Here is a 21622-nt window from a genome sequence, read left to right as displayed (position 1 = left end):
CCCACCCCGTGGCCGCTCCTAGGGGCGAAACCGGGCGGCCAGGAGCCCCAGACCCATCCCAAACACCCCTGAGATCCACAAAACCCACCCCTGAGACCCCCCAGCGCCCCTAGGGCACCCCCAGACCCCCCCAAAGACCTCTAGGAGCCCCCTCCAGCACCCCTATGGCACCCGAAGACCCCCCAAAACACCCCTGGGACCCTCCCAGCACTCCTAGGGCACCCCCAGACCCCCCCAGCACCCCTAGAGCCCCCCAAAACACACCTGAGAACCCCCCAGCACCCCTAGACCCACCCCAAACACCCCGGAGACCCCCAAAACCTACCCCTGAGACACCCCCAGCACCCCTAGGGCACCCCCAGACCCCCCCAAAGACCTCTAGGACCCCCCCAGCACCCCTAGAGCCCCCCAAAACACCCCTGAGAACCCCCCAGCACCCCTAGACCCACCCCAAACACCCCTGAGACCCCCAAAACCCACCCCTGAGACCCCCCCCAGCCCCCCTAGGGCACCCCCAGACCCACTCAAAGACCTCTAGAAGCCCCCCAGCCCCCCTAGGGCTCCCTCAGCCGCCCCTGAAGCACCCCTGAGACCCTCAAGACCCCCCCAAACCACCTCTGGGACCCCCCAAACCCCGTCGCAGCTTCTCCTTCCCCTTTTTTATTCCACCAGCCGCTTCCACCCGGAGCGGGGGGCGAATCCCCCACCCCCGGGGGGGCCAATTTGGGGCCCCGAACCCCCCCTTCTCTTTTTTTTTAGGGGTTGTGCGGCGCGGGGGGCCGGCTGCCCACCCCGTGGCCGCTCCTAGGGGCGAAAGCGGGCGGCCAGGAGCCCCAGGCGGTGGATGTTCTTGTGCAGGACGCTGTGGAGCACGGCCAGGGGCTCGGCGAGGTCGGCGTCGCGGGAGAAATCGCGCAGGAACAGGCCTCGGCGGGCCTGGAAGGTGAATTTTTGCGGCAGGGGGCTGTTCTCCCGCAGATAATCCCACACGCTGAGCAGGAGGAGGTGAACCTCGAAGGGCGCCAGCTGAGGGAAGAGCTCGTGCATGTTCCCCAAGGCCGGAGGGAGCAAGGAGCCTTCGGCCAAGCACGAGACGAGGGCGCACGAGGCCTGCAGGTGCCACGGCGAGCCGGCCGTGCGGCTCTCCCGGCACGCGTCCCAAAACGCCATCAAGCCGGCGAGGAGGCCGCGCAGGAGCACGGAGCAGTAGCACAAGGCCGGCCGGCCCGCCGCCACCAAGCGCAGGAGGGGGAAAAGCAGCGGGTGGTCGCGGAAGCGGCGGCAGATACGTAAGTCGCGCTCCAGCGTCCCGCGCGCTTGCTCCTCCGCCGGCCACGCCAGCTCGCCGCCGCCCGCCGCCACCGCCTCCGGGCACACGCTCTCCACCAGCGCCGCCGCCACGGCTTTCGCCGCTTCGGGAGGGACGACGGCCAGGGAGGCGTCGGCCGCGGGGTCGGCTCCGGCGCAGCAGCAGCAGCAGCGCAGGAGGAGCGTGAGGAAAAGCTGGGAATTGCGCGCTAATTCCTCGCTCGCGCGGCTCTCGGCTACACCCGAGGCCTTCAGGCCTTTCCCGATGACGCCGGCGTGGAAGACGGCCCAGACGCCGCCGGAGAAGTTGACGGCGGCGGTGAAGCGGCGGTTGACGTCCAGCAAGGAGACGTTGGCGGCGGCGGCGGCGTCGCTCTCCTCCTTTCCGGAAGGTTCCGGCGGCGCTCCGAAGAGCTCGGCGTTGGCGCCGCGCAAGGCGCCTTCCACCAGGCGCTGCAGCACGGCCTTGGCGGCGGCCGGCGAGACGGCGCTGAGGCGCGCCAGGAGGAGGCCGCTGGAGCCCAGGTCGGAGGCCTCGTGGTGGCGGTGATGGCGGCGGCGGCGCAGGAGCCAGAAGAAGCGGTGGACGGCGGCGCGGACGGCGGCCAGGAGGTGAGCGGGAGGCAGGGAGCGCGGGAAGGGGCACGCGGCGAGGAGCAAGCAGGCCGCGTCGGCCACCTCGGCGTGGCGGTGGAGCAGCAGCTGCGCCAAATCGGGGAGGCGGCGCGCTAAGGCGGCGCCCAGGCGGGCCGCCATGGCCGAAGCGGCGCCGCCGTCGTCGCCGCCGCCGCCGCCATCGCCTCGCACGACGGCGGCTAAGTTGCGGAAAAGCTGCGCCAACTGCGGCTCCGGCAGGCGGCCCGCGTGGATTTGGGAGACGCAGGTGGCCACGGTGGCGGGGAGGAGGTCGCGGAGGCACGCGCTGAGGACGGCGTAGAGCTGCGTGGCCAGGCCCAGCTCGTCGGGGCCGCGCGCCAGCGCCAGCAGGAAGAAGAGCGCGTCGGACGCGCACGGAGGGGGCGAATAAACCGCTAGCAGGCCCAAAAGTTGGTGCTGCCAGAGGAAACGCTTGCGCTCCAGCCGCAGCGTCTCCACGCAGAGCTCGCGGACGTGGCCGCGGAGGGCGTCGAGGAACGGGATAGGCCGAGGGGGCGAGTCGGCTAAGGTGGGGGCGGCGCGGTTGTAAACGAGCTTCTGGAGGTGGAGGAGGAGGAGCTGGATGATGCGGTCGCAGGCCTCGCGCACCCCGTCGTGGAGCGTGGGGCCCGGCGGGGTGATGACGGAGGCCGGCATGGCGGTGTTGACGAGGAATTGGAGGACGCGGAAGGCGCCGGAAGACGTCTGGCAGATGAGGTGGACGACGACGCTCACCATGTTGTCGAGGTCGTCGCGGGGCAGCGAGGAGAAGTGCTGGTGGAGCTGGTTGAGGACGGAGGGTTTGAAGGAATCCACCAGCTCCGAGGAGACGGCGGCCAGCAGCGCCGGGGACATGACGGCCAACTGGAGCAAGAAGGGGACGGCGGCCTGGTGCGGCGGCTCCCGCGCGGGGCCTAGGCTCTCGTGGAACATGCGCAGCAGCTCCTGCTTGATGCTCCCCGCGTGGCGCGAGGCCAAGTGGCCCAGGATGCCCACGACCGAGGCGATTTTGGGGACTCGCTTATTATCCGTCGCGGCGGCGGCGCCGGCCAAGAGCAAATCGGCGCCGGGAGAGGCCCCGTGAGCGCAGAAATCCTTGAGGCCGCACGAGAGGACGCGGTTGATGATGGTGTTGGGGAAGGAGGAGCCGATGTGAGCCACCACCCAGTCGAAGTGAGGCGAGTGCTGCACCGAGGTGTCGAGGAGGGCGTCCACGCAGGCGTCGGGGCAGCCGCCGATCATGGCCGACAGGCACTGGGTGTAAATCTCCATCAGCGAGCGGGTGGCCTTGCACGCCATCCAGAGCTGGAGGAGCTCGTTGAGGCTGGAAGCGTGAGGGACGCCGTGTCTCCCCGCGTATTTACTGCTCAGCTGCCCCATGAGGTCGATGGACCAGGCCGAGACCACCGGGGCCCACGCTTTGGGGTTGCCGCGAACGAATTCGGCGAGCACGCGTTGAATTTCTTGCACCACGTCTTCTAATCCTGCTCCGGACCGGCTCGAAGCGGCTCCGTTTTCGCGTTCCAAGAGGTGGGAGCAAACCTGCTCGTCGAAGACGGAGCGGAGGTGGTCGAGGGCGGCGTGGCGGGCGGGCGGGAGGCTGCGGAGGAGGACGAGGGCGCAGCGGGCGTGCTCGGCGGCCGAGAGCTTGGTGCCGTGGACGGGATCCACGCCGCTCAGGAAGGCCTTCACCTCCTGCGCCAGCTCCTGCGCGCTGAGGGTGAGAAAAGGGGGGGTTAGGGGCACCCCCAGACGCTCAGAGGGGCTGGGGAGGGGCTAAAGAGGGGATTTGGGGGGGTAGGGGGCACCCCCAGACCCTCAGAGGGGCTGGGGAGGGGCTAAAGAGGGGATTTGGGGGGGTAGGGGGCACCCCCAGACGCTCAGAGGGGCTGGGAAGGGGGAGATGGGGGGCTAAGGGGGGGATTGGGGGCACCCCTAGACTCTCAGAGGGGCTGGGGAGGGTCTAAAGAGGGGATTTTGGGGGGTAGAGGGCACCCCCAGACGCTCAGAGGGGCTGGGGAGGGGCTAAAGAGGGGATTTGAGGGGGAAGGGGGCACCCCCAGACTCTTAGAGGGGCTGGGGAGGAGAAATTGGGGTCTAAAGAGGGGATTTGGCGGGGTAGGGGGCACCCCCAGACTCTTAGAGGGGCTGGGGAGGGGGAGATGGGGGTGTAAAGAGGGGATTTGGGGGGGTAGGGGCACCCCCAGACACTCAGAGGGGCTGGGGAGGGGCTAAAGGGGGGATTTGGGGGGGTAGGGGGCGCCCCCAGACGCTCAGAGGGGCTGGGGAGGGGGAGAAGGGGGTGTAAAGAGGGGATTTGGGGGGTAGGGGGCACCCCTAGATGTTTGGAAGGGCTGGGGAGGGGGAGATGGGGGTGCAAGGGGGGGTTAGGGGCACCCCCAGACTCTCAGAGGGGCTGGGGAGGGTCTAAAGAGGGGATTTGAGGGGGTAGGGGGCACCCCCAGGCTCTCAGAGGGGCTGGGGAGGGGATAAAGAGGGGATTTTGGGGGGGTAGGGGGCACCCCCAGACTCTTAGAGGGGCTGGGGAGGGTCTAAAGAGGGGATTTGGGGGGGTAGGGGCACCCCCAGACGCTCAGAGGGGCTGGGGAGGGGGAGATGGGGGTGTAAGGGGGGGTTAGGGGCACCCCCAGACTCTCAGAGGGGCTGGGGAGGGTCTAAAGAGGGGATTTTGGGGGGGTAGGGGCACCCCCAGACTCTCAGAGGGGCTGGGGAGGGGGAGATGGGGGGCTAAGGGGGGGTTAGGGGCACCCCCAGACTCTTAGAGGGGCTGGGGAGGGGGAGATGGGCGGCTAAGGGGGGATTGGGGGCACCCCCAGACTCTCAGAGGGGCTGGGGAGGGTCTAAAGAGGGGATTTGGGGGGGTAGAGGGCACCCCCAGACGCTCAGAGGGGCTGGGGAGGGTCTAAAGAGGGGATTTTGGGGGGGTAGGGGGCACCCCCAGACGCTCAGAGGGGCTGGGGAGGGGGAGATGAGGGGGTAAGGGGGGGATTGGGGGCACCCCCAGACTCTCAGAGGGGCTGGGGAGGGGCTAAAGAGGGGATTTGGGGGGGTAGGGGGCACCCCCAGGCTCTCAGAGGGGCTGGGGAGGGGGAGATGGGGGGCTAAGGGGGGGTTAGGGGCACCCCCAGACTCTCAGAGGGGCTGGGGAGGGTCTAAAGAGGGGATTTGGAGGGGTAGGGGGCACCCCCAGATGCTCAGAGGGGCTGGGGAGGGGGAGATGGGGGTGTAAAGGGGGGATTGGGGGCACCCCCAGACTCTCAGAGGGGCTGGGGAGGGGGAGATGGGGGTGTAAGGGGGGGTTAGGGGCACCCCCAGACTCTCAGAGGGGCTGGGGAGGGGGAGATGGGGGTGTAAGGGGGGTTTTGGGGGCACCCCCAGACCCACAGATGCTCAGAGAGGGGGAGATTTTGGGGGAAAGGGAGATTTTTGGGGGGAAAAGGAGGATTTTTTGGGGAAAAGGAGGGTTTTTTGGGGGGAACCATGGGATTTTGGGGGGAAAAGGAGGGTTTTTTTGGGGAAAAGGAGGGTTTTTGGGGGGGAACGAGGGGATTTTGGGGGAAAAGGAGGGAATTTTGGGGGGAACGAGGGGATTTTGGAGGAAAAGGAGGGTTTTTTGGGGGGAACAAGGGGATTTTGGGGGAAAATGAGGGTTTTTTGGCGAAAAGGAGGGTTTTTGGGGGGGAGCAAGGGGATTTTGGGGGAAAAGGAGGGTTTTTTGGGGAAAAGGAGGGTTTTGAGGGGGGAACGAGGGGATTTTTGGGGAAAAGGAGGGTTTTTGGGGAAAAGGTGGGTTTTTGGGGGGGAACAAGGGGATTTGGGGGGAAAAGGAGGGTTTTTTGGGGAAAAGGGTTTTTTTTGGGGGGAAAAGGAGGGGATTTTGGAGGAAAAGGAGGGTTTTTTGGGGAAAAGGAGGGGATTTTGGGGGGAAAGGAGGGGATTTTGGGGGGAAAGGAGGGGATTTTGGGGGGAAAGGAGGGTTTTTGGGGGGGAACCATGGGATTTTTTGGCGAAAAGGAGGGTTTTTGGGGGGGAACGAGGGGATTTTGGGGGAAAAGGAGGGGATTTTGGGGGGAACGAGGGGATTTTGGAGGAAAAGGAGGGTTTTTTGAGGGGAACAAGGGGATTTCGAGGGGAAAAGGAGGGTTTTTGGGGGGGAACGAGGGGATTTTGGGGGGAAGAGAAGGTTTTTTTGGGGAAAAGGTGGGTTTTTGGGGGGGAACAAGGGGATTTTGGAGGAAAAGGTGGGTTTTTTGGGGAAAAGGAGGGTTTTGGGGGGGAACGAGGGGATTTCGAGGGGAAAAGGAGGGTTTTTGGGGGGGAACGAGGGGATTTGGGGGGGAAGAGGACTTTTTTTGGGGAAAAGGAGGGTTTTGAGGGGGGAACGAAGGGATGTTGGGGAGGGGCGAACCCCAGGGGCTCAGGGGGTCCCGGGGGGGGGTGTTCCCGGTGTCGGCGGTACCTGAGGGGGGGCCGGGGGGGGCTGTTGGCGCCGGGGGGGTCGCAAAGAGCCGACATGGCGGCTGCCGGGCCTCCCCCGGTGGTGTCACCGCGAAACCCGCCCGCCCGGCGACACCAGCACCGCCCCTCCCACAAAAAAGAACAACAAGCAGCTCTGCACTATGGTTCCGGCTTCAAATGGTTCCGCCTGTGGGTGTCGCCGCTAAATTCAGCCCCCCACCACCACCACCACCACCCCGGGTGTCGCCGCCATAGCGACCCCCCCCACCAAGCCAGCCCCGCGGGCTGTGTGTGGCCGTTCCGGGGTACAATGGTTCCGGCCGAGGACACACGGACAGACAGACAGAGCGCCCTTTATTGCTGGGGAGACTGGGAGCACTGGGAATGGACTGGGGACACACTGGGGACACTGGTGAGGGGCTGGGGACATACTGGGGATGGACTGGGGACACACTGGGGACACTGGTGAGGGGCTGGGGACATACTGGGGATGGACTGGGGGGATACTGGGGCCACTGGTGCCATACTGGGGCCACTGGTGCCATACTGGTCCTGTACTGGGGACACTGGGGCCATACTGGTGCCATACTGGGGACACTGGTGCCAGACTGGGGATGTACTGGGGACACTGGGGCCATACTGGGGACACTGGTGCCAGACTGGTGCTGTACTGGGGACACTGGTGCCATACTGGGGACACTGGTGCCATACTGGGGCCGTACTGGGGACACTGGTGCCATACTGGTGCTGTACTGGGGACACTGGTGCCAGACTGGGGACACTGGTGCCATACTGGGGACACTGGTGCCAGACTGGTGCTGTACTGGGGACACTGGGGCCATACTGGTGCCGTACTGGGGACACTGGGGCCATACTGGTGCCGTACTGGGGACACTGGTGCTGTACTGGTGACACTGGTGCCATACTGGTGCTGTACTGGGGACACTGGGGCCATACTGGGGACACTGGTGCCATACTGGTGCTGTACTGGGGACACTGGTGCCGTACTGGGGATGTACTGGGGACATACTGGGGACACTGGTGGGGGACTGGGGATGTACTGGGGACATACTGGGGACAATGGTGCCATACTGGGGCTGTACTGGAGACACTGGTGCCATACTGGGGACACTGGTGCCATACTGGTGCTGTACTGGGGACACTGGTGCCATACTGGTGCCATACTGGTGCCATACTGGGGACACTGGTGCCATACTGGGGACACTGGGGCCGTACTGGGGACACTGGTGCCATACTGGGGATGTACTGGGGACACTGGTGCCATACTGGGGACACTGGGGCCGTACTGGGGACACTGGTGCCATACTGGGGATGTACTGGGGACACTGGTGCCATACTGGGGACACTGGTGCCATACTGGTGCCATACTGGGGACACTGGGGCCATACTGGGGACACTGGTGCCATACTGGTGCTGTACTGGGGACACTGGGGCCATACTGGGGACACTGGTGCCATACTGGTGCCATACTGGTGCCACTGGGGCCATACTGGGGATGTACTGGGGACACTGGCGATGTACTGGGGACACTGGTGCCGTACTAGGGATGTACTGGGGACATACTGGGGACACTGGTGCCGTACTGGGGACACTGGTGCCATACTGGGGATGTACTGGTGCCATACTGGGGACACTGGTGCCAGACTGGTGCTGTACTGGGGACACTGGGGATGTACTGGGGACACTGGTGGGGGACTGGGGACACTGGTGCCATACTGGGGATGTACTGGGGACACTGGGGATGTACTGGGGACACTGGTGCCATACTGGTGCTGTACTGGGGACACTGGTGCCATACTGGTGCTGTACTGGGGACACTGGGGCCATACTGGTGCTGTACTGGGGACACTGGGGCCATACTGGGGATGTACTGGGGACACTGGTGCCATACTGGGGATGTACTGGGGACATACTGGGGACACTGGTGCCATACTGGGGACACTGGGGCCATACTGGGGATGTACTGGTGCCATACTGGGGACACTGGTGCCATACTGGTGCTGTACTGGGGACACTGGGGATGTACTGGGGACACTGGTGGGGGACTGGGGACACTGGTGCCATACTGGGGATGTACTGGGGACACTGGGGATGTACTGGGGACACTGGTGCCATACTGGGGATGTACTGGGGACATACTGGGGACACTGGTGCCATACTGGGGACACTGGGGCCATACTGGGGATGTACTGGGGCCATACTGGGGACACTGGTGAGGCACTGGGGATGTACTGGGGCCACACTGGGGATACTGGGGATGCTGGGGAGGCACTGGGGCCATACTGGGAGCACTGGGGCCGCACTGGGGAGGCTCTGGGGATACTGGGGATGCTCTGGGGCCGCACTGGGGATACTGGGGAGGCACTGGGGATACTGGGGCTGCACTGGGGATACTGGGGAGGCACTGGGGATACTGGGGAGGCTCTGGGGCCGCACTGGGGAGGCACTGGGGATACTGGGGAGGAACTGGGGATACTGGGGATACTGGGGAGGCACTGGGGATACTGGGGCCGCACTGGGGATACTGGGGAGGCACTGGGGATACTGGGGATGCTGTGGGGCCGCACTGGGGATACTGGGGAGGCTCTGGGGATACTGGGGAGGCACTGGGGATACTGGGGAGGCACTGGGGCTGCACTGGGAGCACTGGGGAGGCACTGGGGCTGCACTGGGAGCACTGGGGAGGCACTGGGGATACTGGGGAGGCACTGGGGCCATACTGGGAGCACTGGGGAGGCACTGGGGCCATACTGGGAGCACTGGGGCTACTGGGAGCACTGGGGTCCCCGTGTCCCCTGGGGCTCCTCCAGCATCTCGACGTCGCGGCTCGGCGGGGGCTCCGGGGCTGCTCCTGCGCCTACAGCTGGGGGGGCACAAAAAGGGGGGGGGGCACAGTTTGGGGGGGTCAAAAAAGGGGGGGGTTAAAGGTTGGGGGGGTTAAGTTTGGGGGGGTCATAAAAAGGGGGGGTCAAGGTTTGGGGGGTCAATTTTTTGGGGGGGTCAATTCTTTTGAGGGGGGTTAATTTTTTGGGGGGCTTAATTTTTTGGGGGGGTCAATTTTTTGGGGGGGTTAATTTTTTTGGGGGGGTTAATTTTTTTGAGGGGTAATTTTTTTGGGGGGGTTAATTTTTTTGGGGGGGCTTAATTTTTTTGAGGGGGCTTAATTTCTGGGGGGATCAATTTTTTGGGGGGGTCAATTTTTTGGGGGGGGCTAATTTTTTTGAGAGAGGATTTAATTTTTTGGGGGCTTAATTCTTTTGGGGGGCTAATTTTTTTTGGGGGGGTCAATTTTTTTGGGGGGGTTAATTCTTTTGGGGGGGTCAATTTTTTTGAGGGGGGCTTAATTATTTTGGGGCACCAATTTTTTTGGGGGCGTCAATTCTTTTGGGGGGGCTTAATTTTTTGGGGGGGTCATTTTCTTTGGGGGGTCAATTTTTTTGGGGGGGAGCTTAATTTTTCGGGGGGGCTTAATTTTTTGGGGGGTTAATTTTTTTTTGGGGGGTCAATTATTCGAGGGGGTTAATATTTCTGGGGGGGGGTCAATTTTTTGGGGGGGTCACCATTTCGCGCTGCCACCCGCAGCCTCTTCAGCTCCTTGCGCCGCCGCTTCCCCCACAGGGCGGGGGGGGGGGCCTCGGTCTGTGCCCTGGGGGGGGGAAATAAAGGGTTAACGGGAGTACCGGGAACCCCCCCCCCGGTTACCGGGAATGGGGGAGGGGGGGGGGGGCCTCACCGGCGCTTCTTCTTGTGCCCCCCCCTCGCCAGCACCCGGCGCCGCTTGAAGAGCTTCTTCTTCAGCTCCTAGAAGGAGGAATAACGGTATGAGACACCGGGGATACCGGAGCGACCCCCCCCCCCGCAACCGGGGCTACCGAATCCCCCCCCGGGGCTACCGAATCCCCCCCCGGGGCTACCGGATCCTTTCTAAGAGCTACGGAATCCCTCAAAAAGGCTACCGGGCTCCTTCCAAGGGTTACCGGACCCCCCCCTAAAAGCTTCCAACCGCTTTCCCCGTTACCGGTTACCGGTGCCCCCCCCCCTCAGGCCTACCGGACCGCCCCCCCACCCCCCCCCCGTGGCTACCGGATCCCCCCCCCGTGGCTACCATCCCCTCCCTCCATTTAGGACACCTCAGCCTCCCCCTGACCCCCTCCCCGGGCCCTAAGGGGTCCCCGGTACACGGTTCCCCCCCCCCCCGCCATTCACCGTGCGGGGCCGGTTGATTTTGCCTCCGATCCCCATGGCGCCTCCCGCGCTTCCGGGTGGTGGGCGGGACTTCCGGTGTCTTTTTAAAAGACCCCGCCCCTTCCGGCCGCTCCCATTGGCTGAGCGGGGCAGAGGCCACGCCCCCCTCAGCAGCCGCCATGACGGGTATAAAAGGGGGAGGCGCGGTGCGCGGCGGCCATTTCGCGGCGTGGGTGAGTAGGGGTGAGGGGCTCCGCGTGAGGGGACGGGAGGAGCGGGGGGGGGGGGGGGTGTGTGTGTGTGAAGGGATTTTGAGGTAAAATCCTTGGTTTTAGGGCAAAATTCCTGGTTTTAGGGTGGCGCTGTGAGGGTTCGGGGATAATTCTGGGGGTTGGGGGCAAAACGAGGTGGTTTGAGGGTGGAACCAGGTGGATTAAGAGCAGAACAAAGGGGTTCGGGGATTAATCGTGTGGTTTTGAGGATAATTCTGGGGTTTTGAGGCAAAATGAGGTGGTTTGAGGGTGGAACCAAGTGGATTAAGAGCAGAACAAAGGGGTTCGGGGACTAATCTTGGGGTTTGGAGGCAAAAATGGGATTTTAAGGGAGAAGCAGGTTGTTTGAGGGTAGAAATGGGGAGTTTGGGGTCTAAACAAAGTGGTGAAGGGGAAGATTGTGGTTTTGGGGATAATTTTGGGGGTTGGGAGCCAAATAAGGGGATTTAAAGGTTGAACTGGGGGGTTTGGGGGCAAAAGAAAACGTTTAAGGGACAAATCTTGTGGGTTTGGGGATAATTTTGGGGTTTGGGGGTAAAATCACGGGTTTTAGGGTTGAACTGGGGGGTTTTGGGGCACAATCAAGCAGTTAGGGGAGGGATCATGAGGTTTTGGGGAGAAATCCAGGGTTTGAGGGCAAAATCAGGGTGGAACCAGGGGGTTTGAAGACAGAATAAGAGGGTTTTGAGGTGGAAGTTTGGTGTTTTGGGCTGGAACCATGTGGTTTGGGGTGAAATCAGGGGGTTTAGGGCAAAACTCTGTGGATTGGGGGCAGAAAAAGGTGACTCTGGGATAAAATTAAGTCATTTTGGGGCAGAACCAGGGGGTTTGGAGCGGAAAAAGGTGACTCTGGGATAAAATGAAGTGGATTTGGGGCAGAACCTGGGGGTTTGGAGCAGAAAAAGGTGACTCTGGGGTAAAATGAAGTGGATTTGGGGCAGAACCGGGGGGTTTGGAGCAGAAAAAGGTGACTCTGGGATGAAATTAAGTGGATTTGGGGCAGAACCGGGGGGGGTTGGAGCAGAAAAATGTGACTCTGGGATAAAATGAAGCAGGTTTGGAGCAGAAAAAGGTGACTCTGGGATATAATGAAGCGGGTTTGGAGCAGAAAAAGGTGACTCTGGGATAAAATTAAGCTGGTTTGGAGCAGAACCAGGGGGTTTCGGGTCGAACAGCGCGATGGGGGTAAAACTGGGTGGGGTTTTGGAGCGGAAAAAGGTGATTCTGGGATAAAATGAAGTGGATTTGGGGCAGAACAAGGGGGTTTGGAGCAGAAAAAGGTGACTCTGGGGTAAAATGAAGTGGGTTTGGGGCAGATCCAGGGGGGTTGGAGCAGAAAAAGGTGACTCTGGGATAAAATTAAGTCATTTTGGGGCAGAACCAGGGGGTTTGGAGCGGAAAAAGGTGACTCTGGGATGAAATTAAGTGGATTTGGGGCAGAACCAGGGGGTTTGGAGCAGAAAAAGGTGACTCTGGGGTAAAATGAAGTGGGTTTGGGGCAGAACCAGCGGGTTTGGAGCAGAAAAAGGTGACTCTAGGATAGAATGAAGTGGATTTGGGGCAGAACAGGGTGAATCTGGGAAGAAAATTGAGTAGTTTGGGGCAGAACCGGGGGGTTTGGAGCAGAAAAAGGTGACTTTGGGATAAAATTAAGTGGATTTGGGGCAGAACCAGGGGGTTTGGAGCAGAAAAATGTGACTCGGGGATAAAATGAAGCAGGTTTGGAGCAGAAAAAGGTGACTCTGGGATAAAATTAAGCGGGTTTGGAGTAGAACCAGGGGGTTTGGAGCAGAAAAAGGTGACTCTGGGATAAAATTAAGTCATTTTGGGGCAGAACAGGGTGAATCTGGGAAGAAAATTGGGTAGTTTGGGGCAGAACCGGGGGGTTTGGAGCAGAAAAAGGTGACTCTAGGGTAAAATGAAGCGGGTTTGGGGCAGAACCAGGGGGGTTGGAGCAGAAAAAGGTGACTCTGGGATAAAATGAAGCAGGTTTGGAGCAGAAAAAGGTGACTCTGGGATAAAATTAAGTTGGTTTGGAGCAGAACCAGGGGGTTTCGGGTCGAACAGCGCGATGGGGGTAAAACTGGGTGGGGTTGGGGTAGGACCAGGGGGTTTTGGAGCGGAAAAAGGTGATTCTGGGATAAAATGAAGTGGATTTGGGGCAGATCCAGGGGGTTTGGAGCAGAAAAAGGTGACTCTGGGATGAAATTAAGTGGATTTGGGGCAGAACCGGGGGGGTTGGAGCAGAAAAAGGTGACTCTGGGATGAAATTAAGTGGATTTGGGGCAGAACCAGGGGGGTTGGAGCAGAAAAAGGTGACTCTGGGACAAAATTAAGTGGCTTTGGAGCAGAACAGGGTGAACCTGGGAAGAAAATTGAGTAGTTTGGGGCAGAACCGGGGGGTTTGGAGCAGAAAAAGGTGACTCTGGGGTAAAATGAAGTGGATTTGGGGCAGAACCCAGGGGGTTTGGAGCAGAAAAAGGTGACTCTGGAATAAAATGAAGCGGGTTTGGGGCAGAACCAGGGGGTTTGGAGCGGAAAAAGGTGACTCTGGGGTAAAATTAAGTGGATTTGGGGCAGACCCAGGGGGTTTGGAGTTCGGGGGGGCCTCCCGTTCTTGGCAGACCCCGGCTGGCCGTGCCCGGGTCTGGGATGTCCGGAGGCAGAGCAGTGGCCGGCGTCAAGTCTTCGGTGCCGGCGGTCGCCTCCGCCGGTCCTACCCTCAGGTGCCGGGACACGCGGCTCTCGGGGGGCACCGAGAGCTCCGGGGACACCGGGAAACGCGGGTTTGACTCCTATTTTCTCTTCCCCAGGGGCTCGAACGGCGATGGAGCCGCCGGGACGGGAGCAGCGCGGGCTCTGAATGTGAAAATAAACTAGGAAATGGTGAAATGGTGTAAAAATGGGGTGTTTTCCTTGGTTTGGGAGGGGAAAAAGGGAAAAATTTGTATGGAATGGAGGAATAAAGGGGGAAATTTGTATGAAATGGAGGAATAAAGGGGAAAATTTGTATGAAATGGAGGGATAAAGGGGAAAATTTGTATGAAATGGAGGGATAAAGGGGAAAATTTGTATGAAATGGAGGGATAAAGGGGAAAATTTGTATGAAATGGAGGGATAAAGGGGAAAATTCGTATGAAATGGAGGAATAAAGGGGAAAATTCGTATGGAATGGAGGGATAAAGGGGAAAATTTGTATGAAGTGGAGGAATAAAGGGGAAATTTTATATAAAATGGAGGAATAAAGGGGAAAGTTTATATAAAATGGAGGAATAAAGGGGAAAAATTGTATGGAATGGAGGAATAAAGGGGGAAATTCGTATGGAATGGAGGAATAAAGGGAAATTCGTATGAATTGGAGGAATAAAGGGGAAAATTTGTATGGAATGGAGGAATAAAGGGGGAAATTCGTATGAATTGGAGGAATAAAACGGAAAATTCGTATGAAATGGAGGAATAAAGGGAAAAATTTGTATGAAATGGAGGAATAAAGGGAAAAATTTGTATGAAGTGGAGGAATAAAGGGGAAAATTTGTATGAAGTGGAGGAATAAAGGGGAAAATTTGTATGAAATGGAGGAATAAAGGGGAAAATTTGTATGAAATGGAGGAATAAAGGGGAAAATTTGTATGAAATGGAGGAATAAAAGGGTAAATTTGTATGAAATGGAGGAATAAAGGGGAAAATCTGTATGGAATGGAGGAATAAAGGGGAAAATTCGTATGAAAAGGGGGAATAAAGGGGAAAATTCGTATGAAATGGAGGAATAAAGGGGAAAATTCGTATGGAATGGAGGAATAAAAGGGAAAATTTGTATGGAATGGAAGAATAAAAGGGGAAATTTGTATGAAATGGAGGAATAAAGGGGAAAATTTGTATGGAATGGAGGAATAAAGGGGAAAATTTGTATGAAATGGGGGAATAAAGGGGGAAATTTGTATGGAATGGAGGAATAAAGGGGGAAATTTGTATGGAATGGAGGGATAAAGGGGGAAATTTGTATGGAATGGAGGAATAAAGGGGAAAATTTGAAATGGGGGAATAAAGGGGAAAATTTGTATGAAATGGAGGGATAAAGGGGAAAATTTGTATGAAATGGAGGGATAAAGGGGAAAATTTGTATGAAATGGAGGGATAAAGGGGAAAATTTGTATGAAAAGGGGGAGTAAAGGGGAAAATTTGTATGAAAAGGGGGAGTAAAGGGGAAAATTTGTATGAAAAGGGGGAATAAAGGGGAAAGTTTGTATGAAATGGAGGAATAAAGGGAAAAATTTGTATGAAATGGAGGAATAAAGGGGGAAATTCGTATGAAATGGAGGAATAAAGGGGGAAATTTGTATGAAATGGAGGAATAAAGGGGGAAATTTGTATGAAATGGAGGAATAAAGGGGGAAATTTGTATGAAATGGAGGAATAAAGGGGAAAATCTGTATGGAAAGGGGGAATAAAATGAGAAATTTTATGAAATGGAGGAATAAAATGAGAAATTTTATGAAATGGATGAATAAAATGAGAAATTTATATAAAAGGAATGAATAAAGTGGAAAACGTGTGAAGTAGAGGAATAAAAGCGGAAGTTTGAGGTATTGAAGTAGGAAATGAGGATAAGGTGGGAAAATTGGGATGGAAGAGATACAAACTGTGGGGTGATGGGGTTGAAATTGGGTAAAAAGGGGGAGATTTGGGGTCAACGGGGGATTTTGGGGCTAAATGAAGAGGATAAAGAGGAAAAAGGGGGGGGATAAAAGCAAAAAAAATGATTAAAAGAGCTCAAGGCCCCTCAACTCCCCCCCAGCAACCAGAACATCCCCCTAGCAACCGCTCCCCCCCTTAGCAACCACCTAGCAACCACCTAGCAACCACCTAGCAACCACCTAGCAACCACCTAGCAACCACCTAGCAACCACCTAGCAACCACCTAGCAACCACCTAGCAACCACCTAGCAACCACCTAGCAACCACCTAGCAACCACCTAGCAACCACCTAGCAACCACCTAGCAACCACCTAGCAACCACCTAGCAACCACCTAGCAACCACCTAGCAACCACCTAGCAACCACCTAGCAACCACCTAGCAACCACCTAGCAACCACCTAGCAACCACCTAGCAACCACCTAGCAACCACCTAGCAACCACCTAGCAACCACCTAGCAACCACCTAGCAACCACCTAGCAACCACCTAGCAACCACCTAGCAACCACCTCCTTTTGATGTAGCAGCAAACAGAGAAGGATGAAAAAAAACGTTTATTAAAGGGAAGAGGAATTTCCTAATGGTCCTGGAAGGAATTCTTGGGGTCCTGGTGGTCCCGGGGGCGATGGGGGAAGAGCACGGAGGTGGGTCCCGGTGGGAATATGAAGGAATTCTTGGGGTCCCGGTGGTCCCAGTGGAATTTGGGGAGGGGTCCCCGTTACTCCCGCTTCTTATAATCCTCGAGGTGGGCGAGAACCCAGGCTGCGGGGCCCAGGCAGGCGGCCCCCATAGCCAGGAGCCCCACGGCGCTTTCCTAGGGGGGAGAAAAGAAACTTTTGGGGTGAAATCAGGGGGTTTGGGGACAGAACCAAGCAGTCGGGGGAGAAATTGTGGGGTTTGGGGGAGAAAGCTGGGGTTGGGGGGCAAAATCAGGGGGTTGGGGGGGAACGAGGTGGTTTGAAAGAAGAATAAGGGGGTTTTGGGGTGGAATCGAGGGAGTTTGGTGCGGAATCAAGGAGTTAGAGGGGGTTTTGGGGTGGAATCGAGTAGTGTGAGGGCATTTTGGGGTGGAATCGAGGGGGTTTGGGGCTGAATTGAGTAGTTTGAGGGGGTTTTGGGGTGGAATCGAGTGGGTTTGGGGTGGAATCGAGTAGTTTGAGGGGGTTTTGGGGTGGAATCGAGGGGGTTTGGGGTGGAATCGAGTAGTGTGAAGGGGTTTTGGGGTGGAATGGAATAGTTCGAGGGGGTTTTGGGGTGGAATCGAGTAGTTTGAGGGCATTTTGGGGTGGAATTGAGTGGGTTTGGGGTGGAATCGAGTAGTTTGAGGGGGCTTTGGGGTGGAATCGAGGGGTTTTGGGGTGGAATCGAGGGGGTTTGGGGTGGAATCAAGGAGTTTGAGGGCGTTTTGGGGTGGAATTGAGGGCTTTTGGGGTGGAATCGAGTAGTTTGAGGGGATTTTGGGGTGGAATCAAAGGGATTTGGGGTGGAATCGAGCAGTGTGAGGGGGTTTTGGGGTGGAATCGAGTGGGTTTGGGGTGGAATCGAGTAGTTTGAGGGGGTTTTGGGGTGGAATCGAGGGGGTTTGGGGTGGAATCGAGTAGTGTGAAGGGGTTTTGGGGTGGAATGGAATAGTTCGAGGGGGTTTTGGGGTGGAATCGAGTAGTTTGAGGGCATTTTGGGGTGGAATTGAGTGGGTTTGGGGTGGAATCGAGTAGTTTGAGGGGGCTTTGGGGTGGAATCGAGGGGTTTTGGGGTGGAATCGAGGGGGTTTGGGGTGGAATCAAGGAGTTTGAGGGCGTTTTGGGGTGGAATTGAGGGCTTTTGGGGTGGAATCGAGTAGTTTGAGGGGATTTTGGGGTGGAATCAAAGGGATTTGGGGTGGAATCGAGCAGTGTGAGGGGGTTTTGGGGTGGAATCGAGTAGTTTGAGGGGCTTTTGGGGTGGAATTGAGGGGGTTTGAGGGTGTTTTGGGGTGGCGTCGAGGGGTTTTGGGGTGGAATCGAGTAGCGTGAGGGGATTCTGGGGTGGAATTGAGGGGTTTGGGGGCAGAATCGAGTAGTTTGAGGGGGTTTGGGGATGGAATTGAGGGGGTTTGGCATGGAATCAAATGGCTTTGGAGCGGAATCGAGTAGTTTGAGGGGGTTTTGGGGTGGAATCGAGTAGTTTAAGGGGATTTTGGGGTGGAATTGAGGGGTTTGAGGGCGTTTTGGGGTGGAATCGAGTGGGTTTGGGGCGGAATTGAGTAGTTTGAGGGGGTGTTGGGGTGGAATTGAGGGGGTTTGGGGTGGAATCGAGTAGTTTGAGGGCGTTTTGGGGTGGAATCGAGTAGCATGAGGCCGTTTTGGGGTGGAATCGAGTAGTTTGAGGGCGTTTCAGGGTGGAAGAAGGGGAGTTTGGGGTGGAATCGAGCGATTTTGGGGTGGAATCAGGGGGGTTGGGGCTGCAGGGGGTTCCCGTTCCCCCCCGCGCCGTCCCCTCAGCCCCGGGGTCCCCACACTCACTCCGGGTCCCAGCGGCGTCTCCGGAGGCCCCGAGGTGACTCCCCGGCGGCCCGGCCCCAACCGGGGGGTCGCGGGGCGCGGGAGCGCGCGGAGGAGGCGGCCCAAGGGCAGCATGGCGGCACCGGAAGTGGAGGCGGAAGTGCCGCGTGACGTCACTTCCGGAGGAGGGAGGGGCGGAGGCGTAGCCCTTCCCCCCCCACCTTCGCTTTTAATTCGCTTCGAAATCACCCGCCCAGGACTCCAAACTTCCCAAATTCACTTCGAAATCCACCCCCCAGGACCCAAAACCTCTCCAACTAACCCAAACGAACCCCCCCAGGACCCCAAACTTCTAAAATCCGCCACCCCAAGACCCAAACTCCCCTAAATCCACCCCAAAATCACCCCCCCGGGACCCCAAACCTCTAAAATCCGCCACCCCAAGACCCAAACTCCCCTAAATCCACCCCAAACGAACCCCCCCATGGCCCCAAACGTCTAAAATCCGCCACCCCAAGACCCAAACTCCCCTAAATCCACCCCAAAATCACCTCCCCAGGCCCCCAAACCTCTAAAATCCGCCACCCCAAGACCCAAAGTCCCCTAAATCCACCCCAAAATCACCCCCCCAGGACCCCAAACCTCTAAAATCCGCCACCCCAAGACCCAAACTCCCCTAAATCCACCCCAAAATCACCCCCCCAGGACCCCAAACCTCTAAAATCCGCCACCCCAAGACCCAAACTCCCCTAAATCCCCCCCAAAATCACCCCCCCGGGACCCCAAACCTCTCCAACTCACCCAACACCCCCACCCCAGGCCCCCAAACCTCTAAAATCCGCCACCCCAAGACCCAAACTCCCCTAAATCCACCCCAAAATCACCCCCCCAGGCCCCCAAACCTCTAAAATCCGCCACCCCAAGACCCAAACTCCCCTAAATCCACCCCAAAATCACACCCCCGGGACCCCAAACCTCTCCAACTCACCCAAAAGACCCCCCCATGGCCCCAAACCTCTAAAATCCGCCACCCCAAGACCCAAACTCCCCTAAATCCACCCCAAAATCACCCCCCCAAGGGACCCAAAGAGGCCACGCCCCCAATCACTATCCCAGTCTCCAAGCCACGCCCACAGGTCCGAGGCCACGCCCCCAAGCTTTGGCCACGCCCCTTGGGGCTGAGGCCACGCCCCCAGCTGAGACCACGCCCACAAAGGCTATTAGAGCACTTTAAGCCACGCCCCTATGGCTGAGGCCACGCCCCCTGTGGCTGAGGCCACGCCCCCAGCGTGGAGGCACTGGGGATACTGGGGAGGCACTGGGGCCGCACTGGGGATACTGGGGAGGCACTGGGGATACTGGGGAGGCACTGGGGCCGCACTGGGGATACTGGGGAGGCACTGGGGCCGCACTGGGGATACTGGGGAGGCACTGGGGAGACTGGGGAGGCACTGGGGATACTGGGGAGGCACTGGGGAGGCACTGGGGATACTGGGGATGCTCTGGGGCCACACTGGGGAGGCACTGGGGATACTGGGGATGCTCTGGGGATACTGGGGAGGCACTGGGGAGGCACTGGGGATACTGGGGAGGCACTGGGGAGGCACTGGGGATACTGGGGATGCTCTGGGGCCACACTGGGGAGGCACTGGGGATACTGGGGATGCTCTGGGGCTATACTGGGAGCACTGGGGCCATACTGGGGAGGCACTGGGGCTACTGGTGATGCTCTGTGGAGGCACTGGGGAGGCACTGGGGCCATACTGGGAGCACTGGGGCTGCACTGGGAGCACTGGGGAGGCACTGGGGCCATACTGGGAGCACTGGGGAGGCACTGGGGCTACTGGGAGCACTGGGGTCCCCGTGTCCCCTGGGGCTCCTCCAGCATCTCGACGTCGCGGCTCGGCGGGGGCTCCGGGGCTGCTCCTGCGCCTACAGCTGGGGGGGCACAAAAAGGGGGGGGGCACAGGTTGGGGGGGTCAAAAAAAGGGGGGGTCAAAAAAAGGGGGTGTTAAAGTTTGGGGGGTTAAGTTTGGGGGGGTCATAAAAAGGGGGGGTCAAGGTTTGGGGGGTCAATTTTTTGGGGGGGTCAATTCTTTTGAGGGGGGTTAATTTTTTGGGGGGCTTAATTTTTTGGGGGGGTCAATTTTTTGGGGGGGTTAATTTTTTTGGGGGGGTTAATTTTTTTGAGGGGTAATTTTTTTGGGGGGGTTAATTTTTTTGGGGGGGCTTAATTTTTTTGAGGGGGCTTAATTTCTGGGGGGATCAATTTTTTGGGGGGGTCAATTTTTTGGGGGGGGCTAATTTTTTTGAGAGAGGATTTAATTTTTTGGGGGCTTAATTCTTTTGGGGGGCTAATTTTTTTTGGGGGGGTCAATTTTTTTGGGGGGGTTAATTCTTTTGGGGGGGTCAATTTTTTTGAGGGGGGCTTAATTATTTTGGGGCACCAATTTTTTTGGGGGCGTCAATTCTTTTGGGGGGGCTTAATTTTTTGGGGGGGTCATTTTCTTTGGGGGGTCAATTTTTTTGGGGGGGAGCTTAATTTTTCGGGGGGGCTTAATTTTTTGGGGGGTTAATTTTTTTTTGGGGGGTCAATTATTCGAGGGGGTTAATATTTCTGGGGGGGGGTCAATTTTTTGGGGGGGTCACCATTTCGCGCTGCCACCCGCAGCCTCTTCAGCTCCTTGCGCCGCCGCTTCCCCCACAGGGCGGGGGGGGGGGGCCTCGGTCTGTGCCCTGGGGGGGGAAATAAAGGGTTAACGGGAGTACCGGGAACCCCCCCCCCGGTTACCGGGAATGGGGGAGGGGGGGGGGGGCCTCACCGGCGCTTCTTCTTGTGCCCCCCCCTCGCCAGCACCCGGCGCCGCTTGAAGAGCTTCTTCTTCAGCTCCTAGAAGGAGGAATAACGGTATGAGACACCGGGGATACCGGAGCGACCCCCCCCCCCGCAACCGGGGCTACCGAATCCCCCCCCGGGGCTACCGAATCCCCCCCCGGGGCTACCGGATCCTTTCTAAGAGCTACGGAATCCCTCAAAAAGGCTACCGGGCTCCTTCCAAGGGTTACCGGACCCCCCCCCTAAAAGCTTCCAACCGCTTTCCCCGTTACCGGTTACCGGTGCCCCCCCCCCTCAGGCCTACCGGACCGCCCCCCCACCCCCCCCCCCGTGGCTACCGGATCCCCCCCCCGTGGCTACCATCCCCTCCCTCCATTTAGGACACCTCAGCCTCCCCCTGACCCCCTCCCCGGGCCCTAAGGGGTCCCCGGTACACGGTTCCCCCCCCCCCGCCATTCACCGTGCGGGGCCGGTTGATTTTGCCTCCGATCCCCATGGCGCCTCCCGCGCTTCCGGGTGGTGGGCGGGACTTCCGGTGTCTTTTTAAAAGACCCCGCCCCTTCCGGCCGCTCCCATTGGCTGAGCGGGGCAGAGGCCACGCCCCCCTCAGCAGCCGCCATGACGGGTATAAAAGGGGGAGGCGCGGTGCGCGGCGGCCATTTCGCGGCGTGGGTGAGTAGGGGTGAGGGGCTCCGCGTGAGGGGACGGGA

At 58.7% G+C, this 21622-nt stretch overlaps 4 protein-coding genes, 1 long non-coding RNA gene and 1 other non-coding gene across 8 annotated transcripts; 1 reads left to right on the top strand and 5 right to left on the bottom strand.

Annotated features, from left to right (window-relative positions):
• Positions 1–711: 711 nt before the first annotated feature.
• On the bottom strand, positions 712–6551 carry INTS5 (integrator complex subunit 5). The gene is made up of 2 exons (XM_069882906.1): positions 6425–6551; positions 712–3658 (listed from the first exon to the last, which is right to left on the bottom strand). Exons 1-2 carry the CDS (start codon positions 6478–6480, stop codon positions 805–807), a joined length of 2910 nt encoding a protein of 969 aa, XP_069739007.1. The 5' UTR covers positions 6481–6551; the 3' UTR covers positions 712–804.
• A 205-nt stretch (positions 6552–6756) lies between these two features.
• On the bottom strand, positions 6757–8621 carry LOC138735046 (DNA-directed RNA polymerase II subunit RPB1-like). The gene is made up of 2 exons (XM_069882909.1): positions 7608–8621; positions 6757–7503 (listed from the first exon to the last, which is right to left on the bottom strand). Exons 1-2 carry the CDS (start codon positions 8619–8621, stop codon positions 6778–6780), a joined length of 1740 nt encoding a protein of 579 aa, XP_069739010.1. The 3' UTR covers positions 6757–6777.
• Positions 8622–8707: 86 nt separating this feature from the next.
• Positions 8708–10719, bottom strand: CUNH11orf98 (chromosome unknown C11orf98 homolog). 3 transcript variants are annotated; one of them, XM_069882911.1, is made up of 5 exons: positions 10651–10719; positions 10178–10245; positions 10005–10090; positions 9203–9307; positions 8708–8756 (listed from the first exon to the last, which is right to left on the bottom strand). In XM_069882911.1, exons 1-4 carry the CDS (start codon positions 10684–10686, stop codon positions 9210–9212), a joined length of 288 nt encoding a protein of 95 aa, XP_069739012.1. In that variant the 5' UTR covers positions 10687–10719; the 3' UTR covers positions 8708–8756; positions 9203–9209. The 3 variants fall into 3 exon arrangements, with proteins under 3 accessions (XP_069739012.1, XP_069739013.1, XP_069739011.1); XM_069882912.1 differs by lacking the exon at positions 8708–8756 and adding an exon at positions 8815–8896 and having other exon boundaries at positions 9210–9307; XM_069882910.1 differs by lacking the exon at positions 8708–8756 and having other exon boundaries at positions 9074–9307.
• A 2789-nt stretch (positions 10720–13508) lies between these two features.
• Positions 13509–13641, top strand: LOC138735049 (small nucleolar RNA SNORA57). Its single transcript, XR_011339670.1, has one exon. It is a non-coding gene; the product is annotated as a small nucleolar RNA SNORA57 (small nucleolar RNA).
• Positions 13642–16131: 2490 nt separating this feature from the next.
• LOC138735043 (uncharacterized) lies at positions 16132–18415 on the bottom strand. The gene is made up of 2 exons (XR_011339666.1): positions 18098–18415; positions 16132–16410 (listed from the first exon to the last, which is right to left on the bottom strand). It is a non-coding gene; the product is annotated as an uncharacterized lncRNA (long non-coding RNA).
• An 876-nt stretch (positions 18416–19291) lies between these two features.
• On the bottom strand, positions 19292–21441 carry LOC138735044 (uncharacterized). The gene is made up of 4 exons (XM_069882908.1): positions 21373–21441; positions 20899–20966; positions 20726–20812; positions 19292–20014 (listed from the first exon to the last, which is right to left on the bottom strand). The coding sequence occupies exons 1-4, from the start codon at positions 21406–21408 to the stop codon at positions 19297–19299; spliced, it is 909 nt and encodes a 302-aa protein (XP_069739009.1). The 5' UTR covers positions 21409–21441; the 3' UTR covers positions 19292–19296.
• Positions 21442–21622: the final 181 nt, after the last annotated feature.

This window comes from Phaenicophaeus curvirostris, unplaced genomic scaffold, assembly GCF_032191515.1.
Source record: "Phaenicophaeus curvirostris isolate KB17595 unplaced genomic scaffold, BPBGC_Pcur_1.0 scaffold_397, whole genome shotgun sequence".
Lineage (NCBI taxonomy): Eukaryota > Metazoa > Chordata > Aves > Cuculiformes > Cuculidae > Phaenicophaeus > Phaenicophaeus curvirostris.
Note: the sequence above shows the minus strand (reverse complement) of the source record. Positions and strands in the feature narration are given on the sequence as shown.

Coding starts and splice junctions, on each gene's coding strand:
- INTS5 (XM_069882906.1), bottom strand. CDS start 6,480: ATGTCGGCTCTTTGCGACCCCCCCGGCGCCAACAGCCCCCCCCGGCCC. Junction 3,659..6,424: donor CCCCCCCGGCCCCCCCTCAG/GTACCGCCGACA, acceptor TCTCACCCTCAG/CGCGCAGGAGCTGGCGCAGG.
- LOC138735046 (XM_069882909.1), bottom strand. CDS start 8,621: ATGGCCCCAGTGTCCCCAGTATGGCACCAGTGTCCCCAGTATGTCCCC. Junction 7,504..7,607: donor TGTCCCCAGTATGGCACCAG/TATGGCACCAGT, acceptor GTATGGCACCAT/TGTCCCCAGTATGTCCCCAG.
- CUNH11orf98 (XM_069882911.1), bottom strand. CDS start 10,686: ATGGGGATCGGAGGCAAAATCAACCGGCCCCGCACG. Junction 10,246..10,650: donor AAATCAACCGGCCCCGCACG/GTGAATGGCGGG, acceptor TCCTCCTTCTAG/GAGCTGAAGAAGAAGCTCTT. Junction 10,091..10,177: donor GGGCACAAGAAGAAGCGCCG/GTGAGGCCCCCC, acceptor TCCCCCCCCCAG/GGCACAGACCGAGGCCCCCC.
- LOC138735044 (XM_069882908.1), bottom strand. CDS start 21,408: ATGGGGATCGGAGGCAAAATCAACCGGCCCCGCACG. Junction 20,967..21,372: donor AAATCAACCGGCCCCGCACG/GTGAATGGCGGG, acceptor TCCTCCTTCTAG/GAGCTGAAGAAGAAGCTCTT. Junction 20,015..20,725: donor GCGGGTGGCAGCGCGAAATG/GTGACCCCCCCA, acceptor GTGCCCCCCCAG/CTGTAGGCGCAGGAGCAGCC.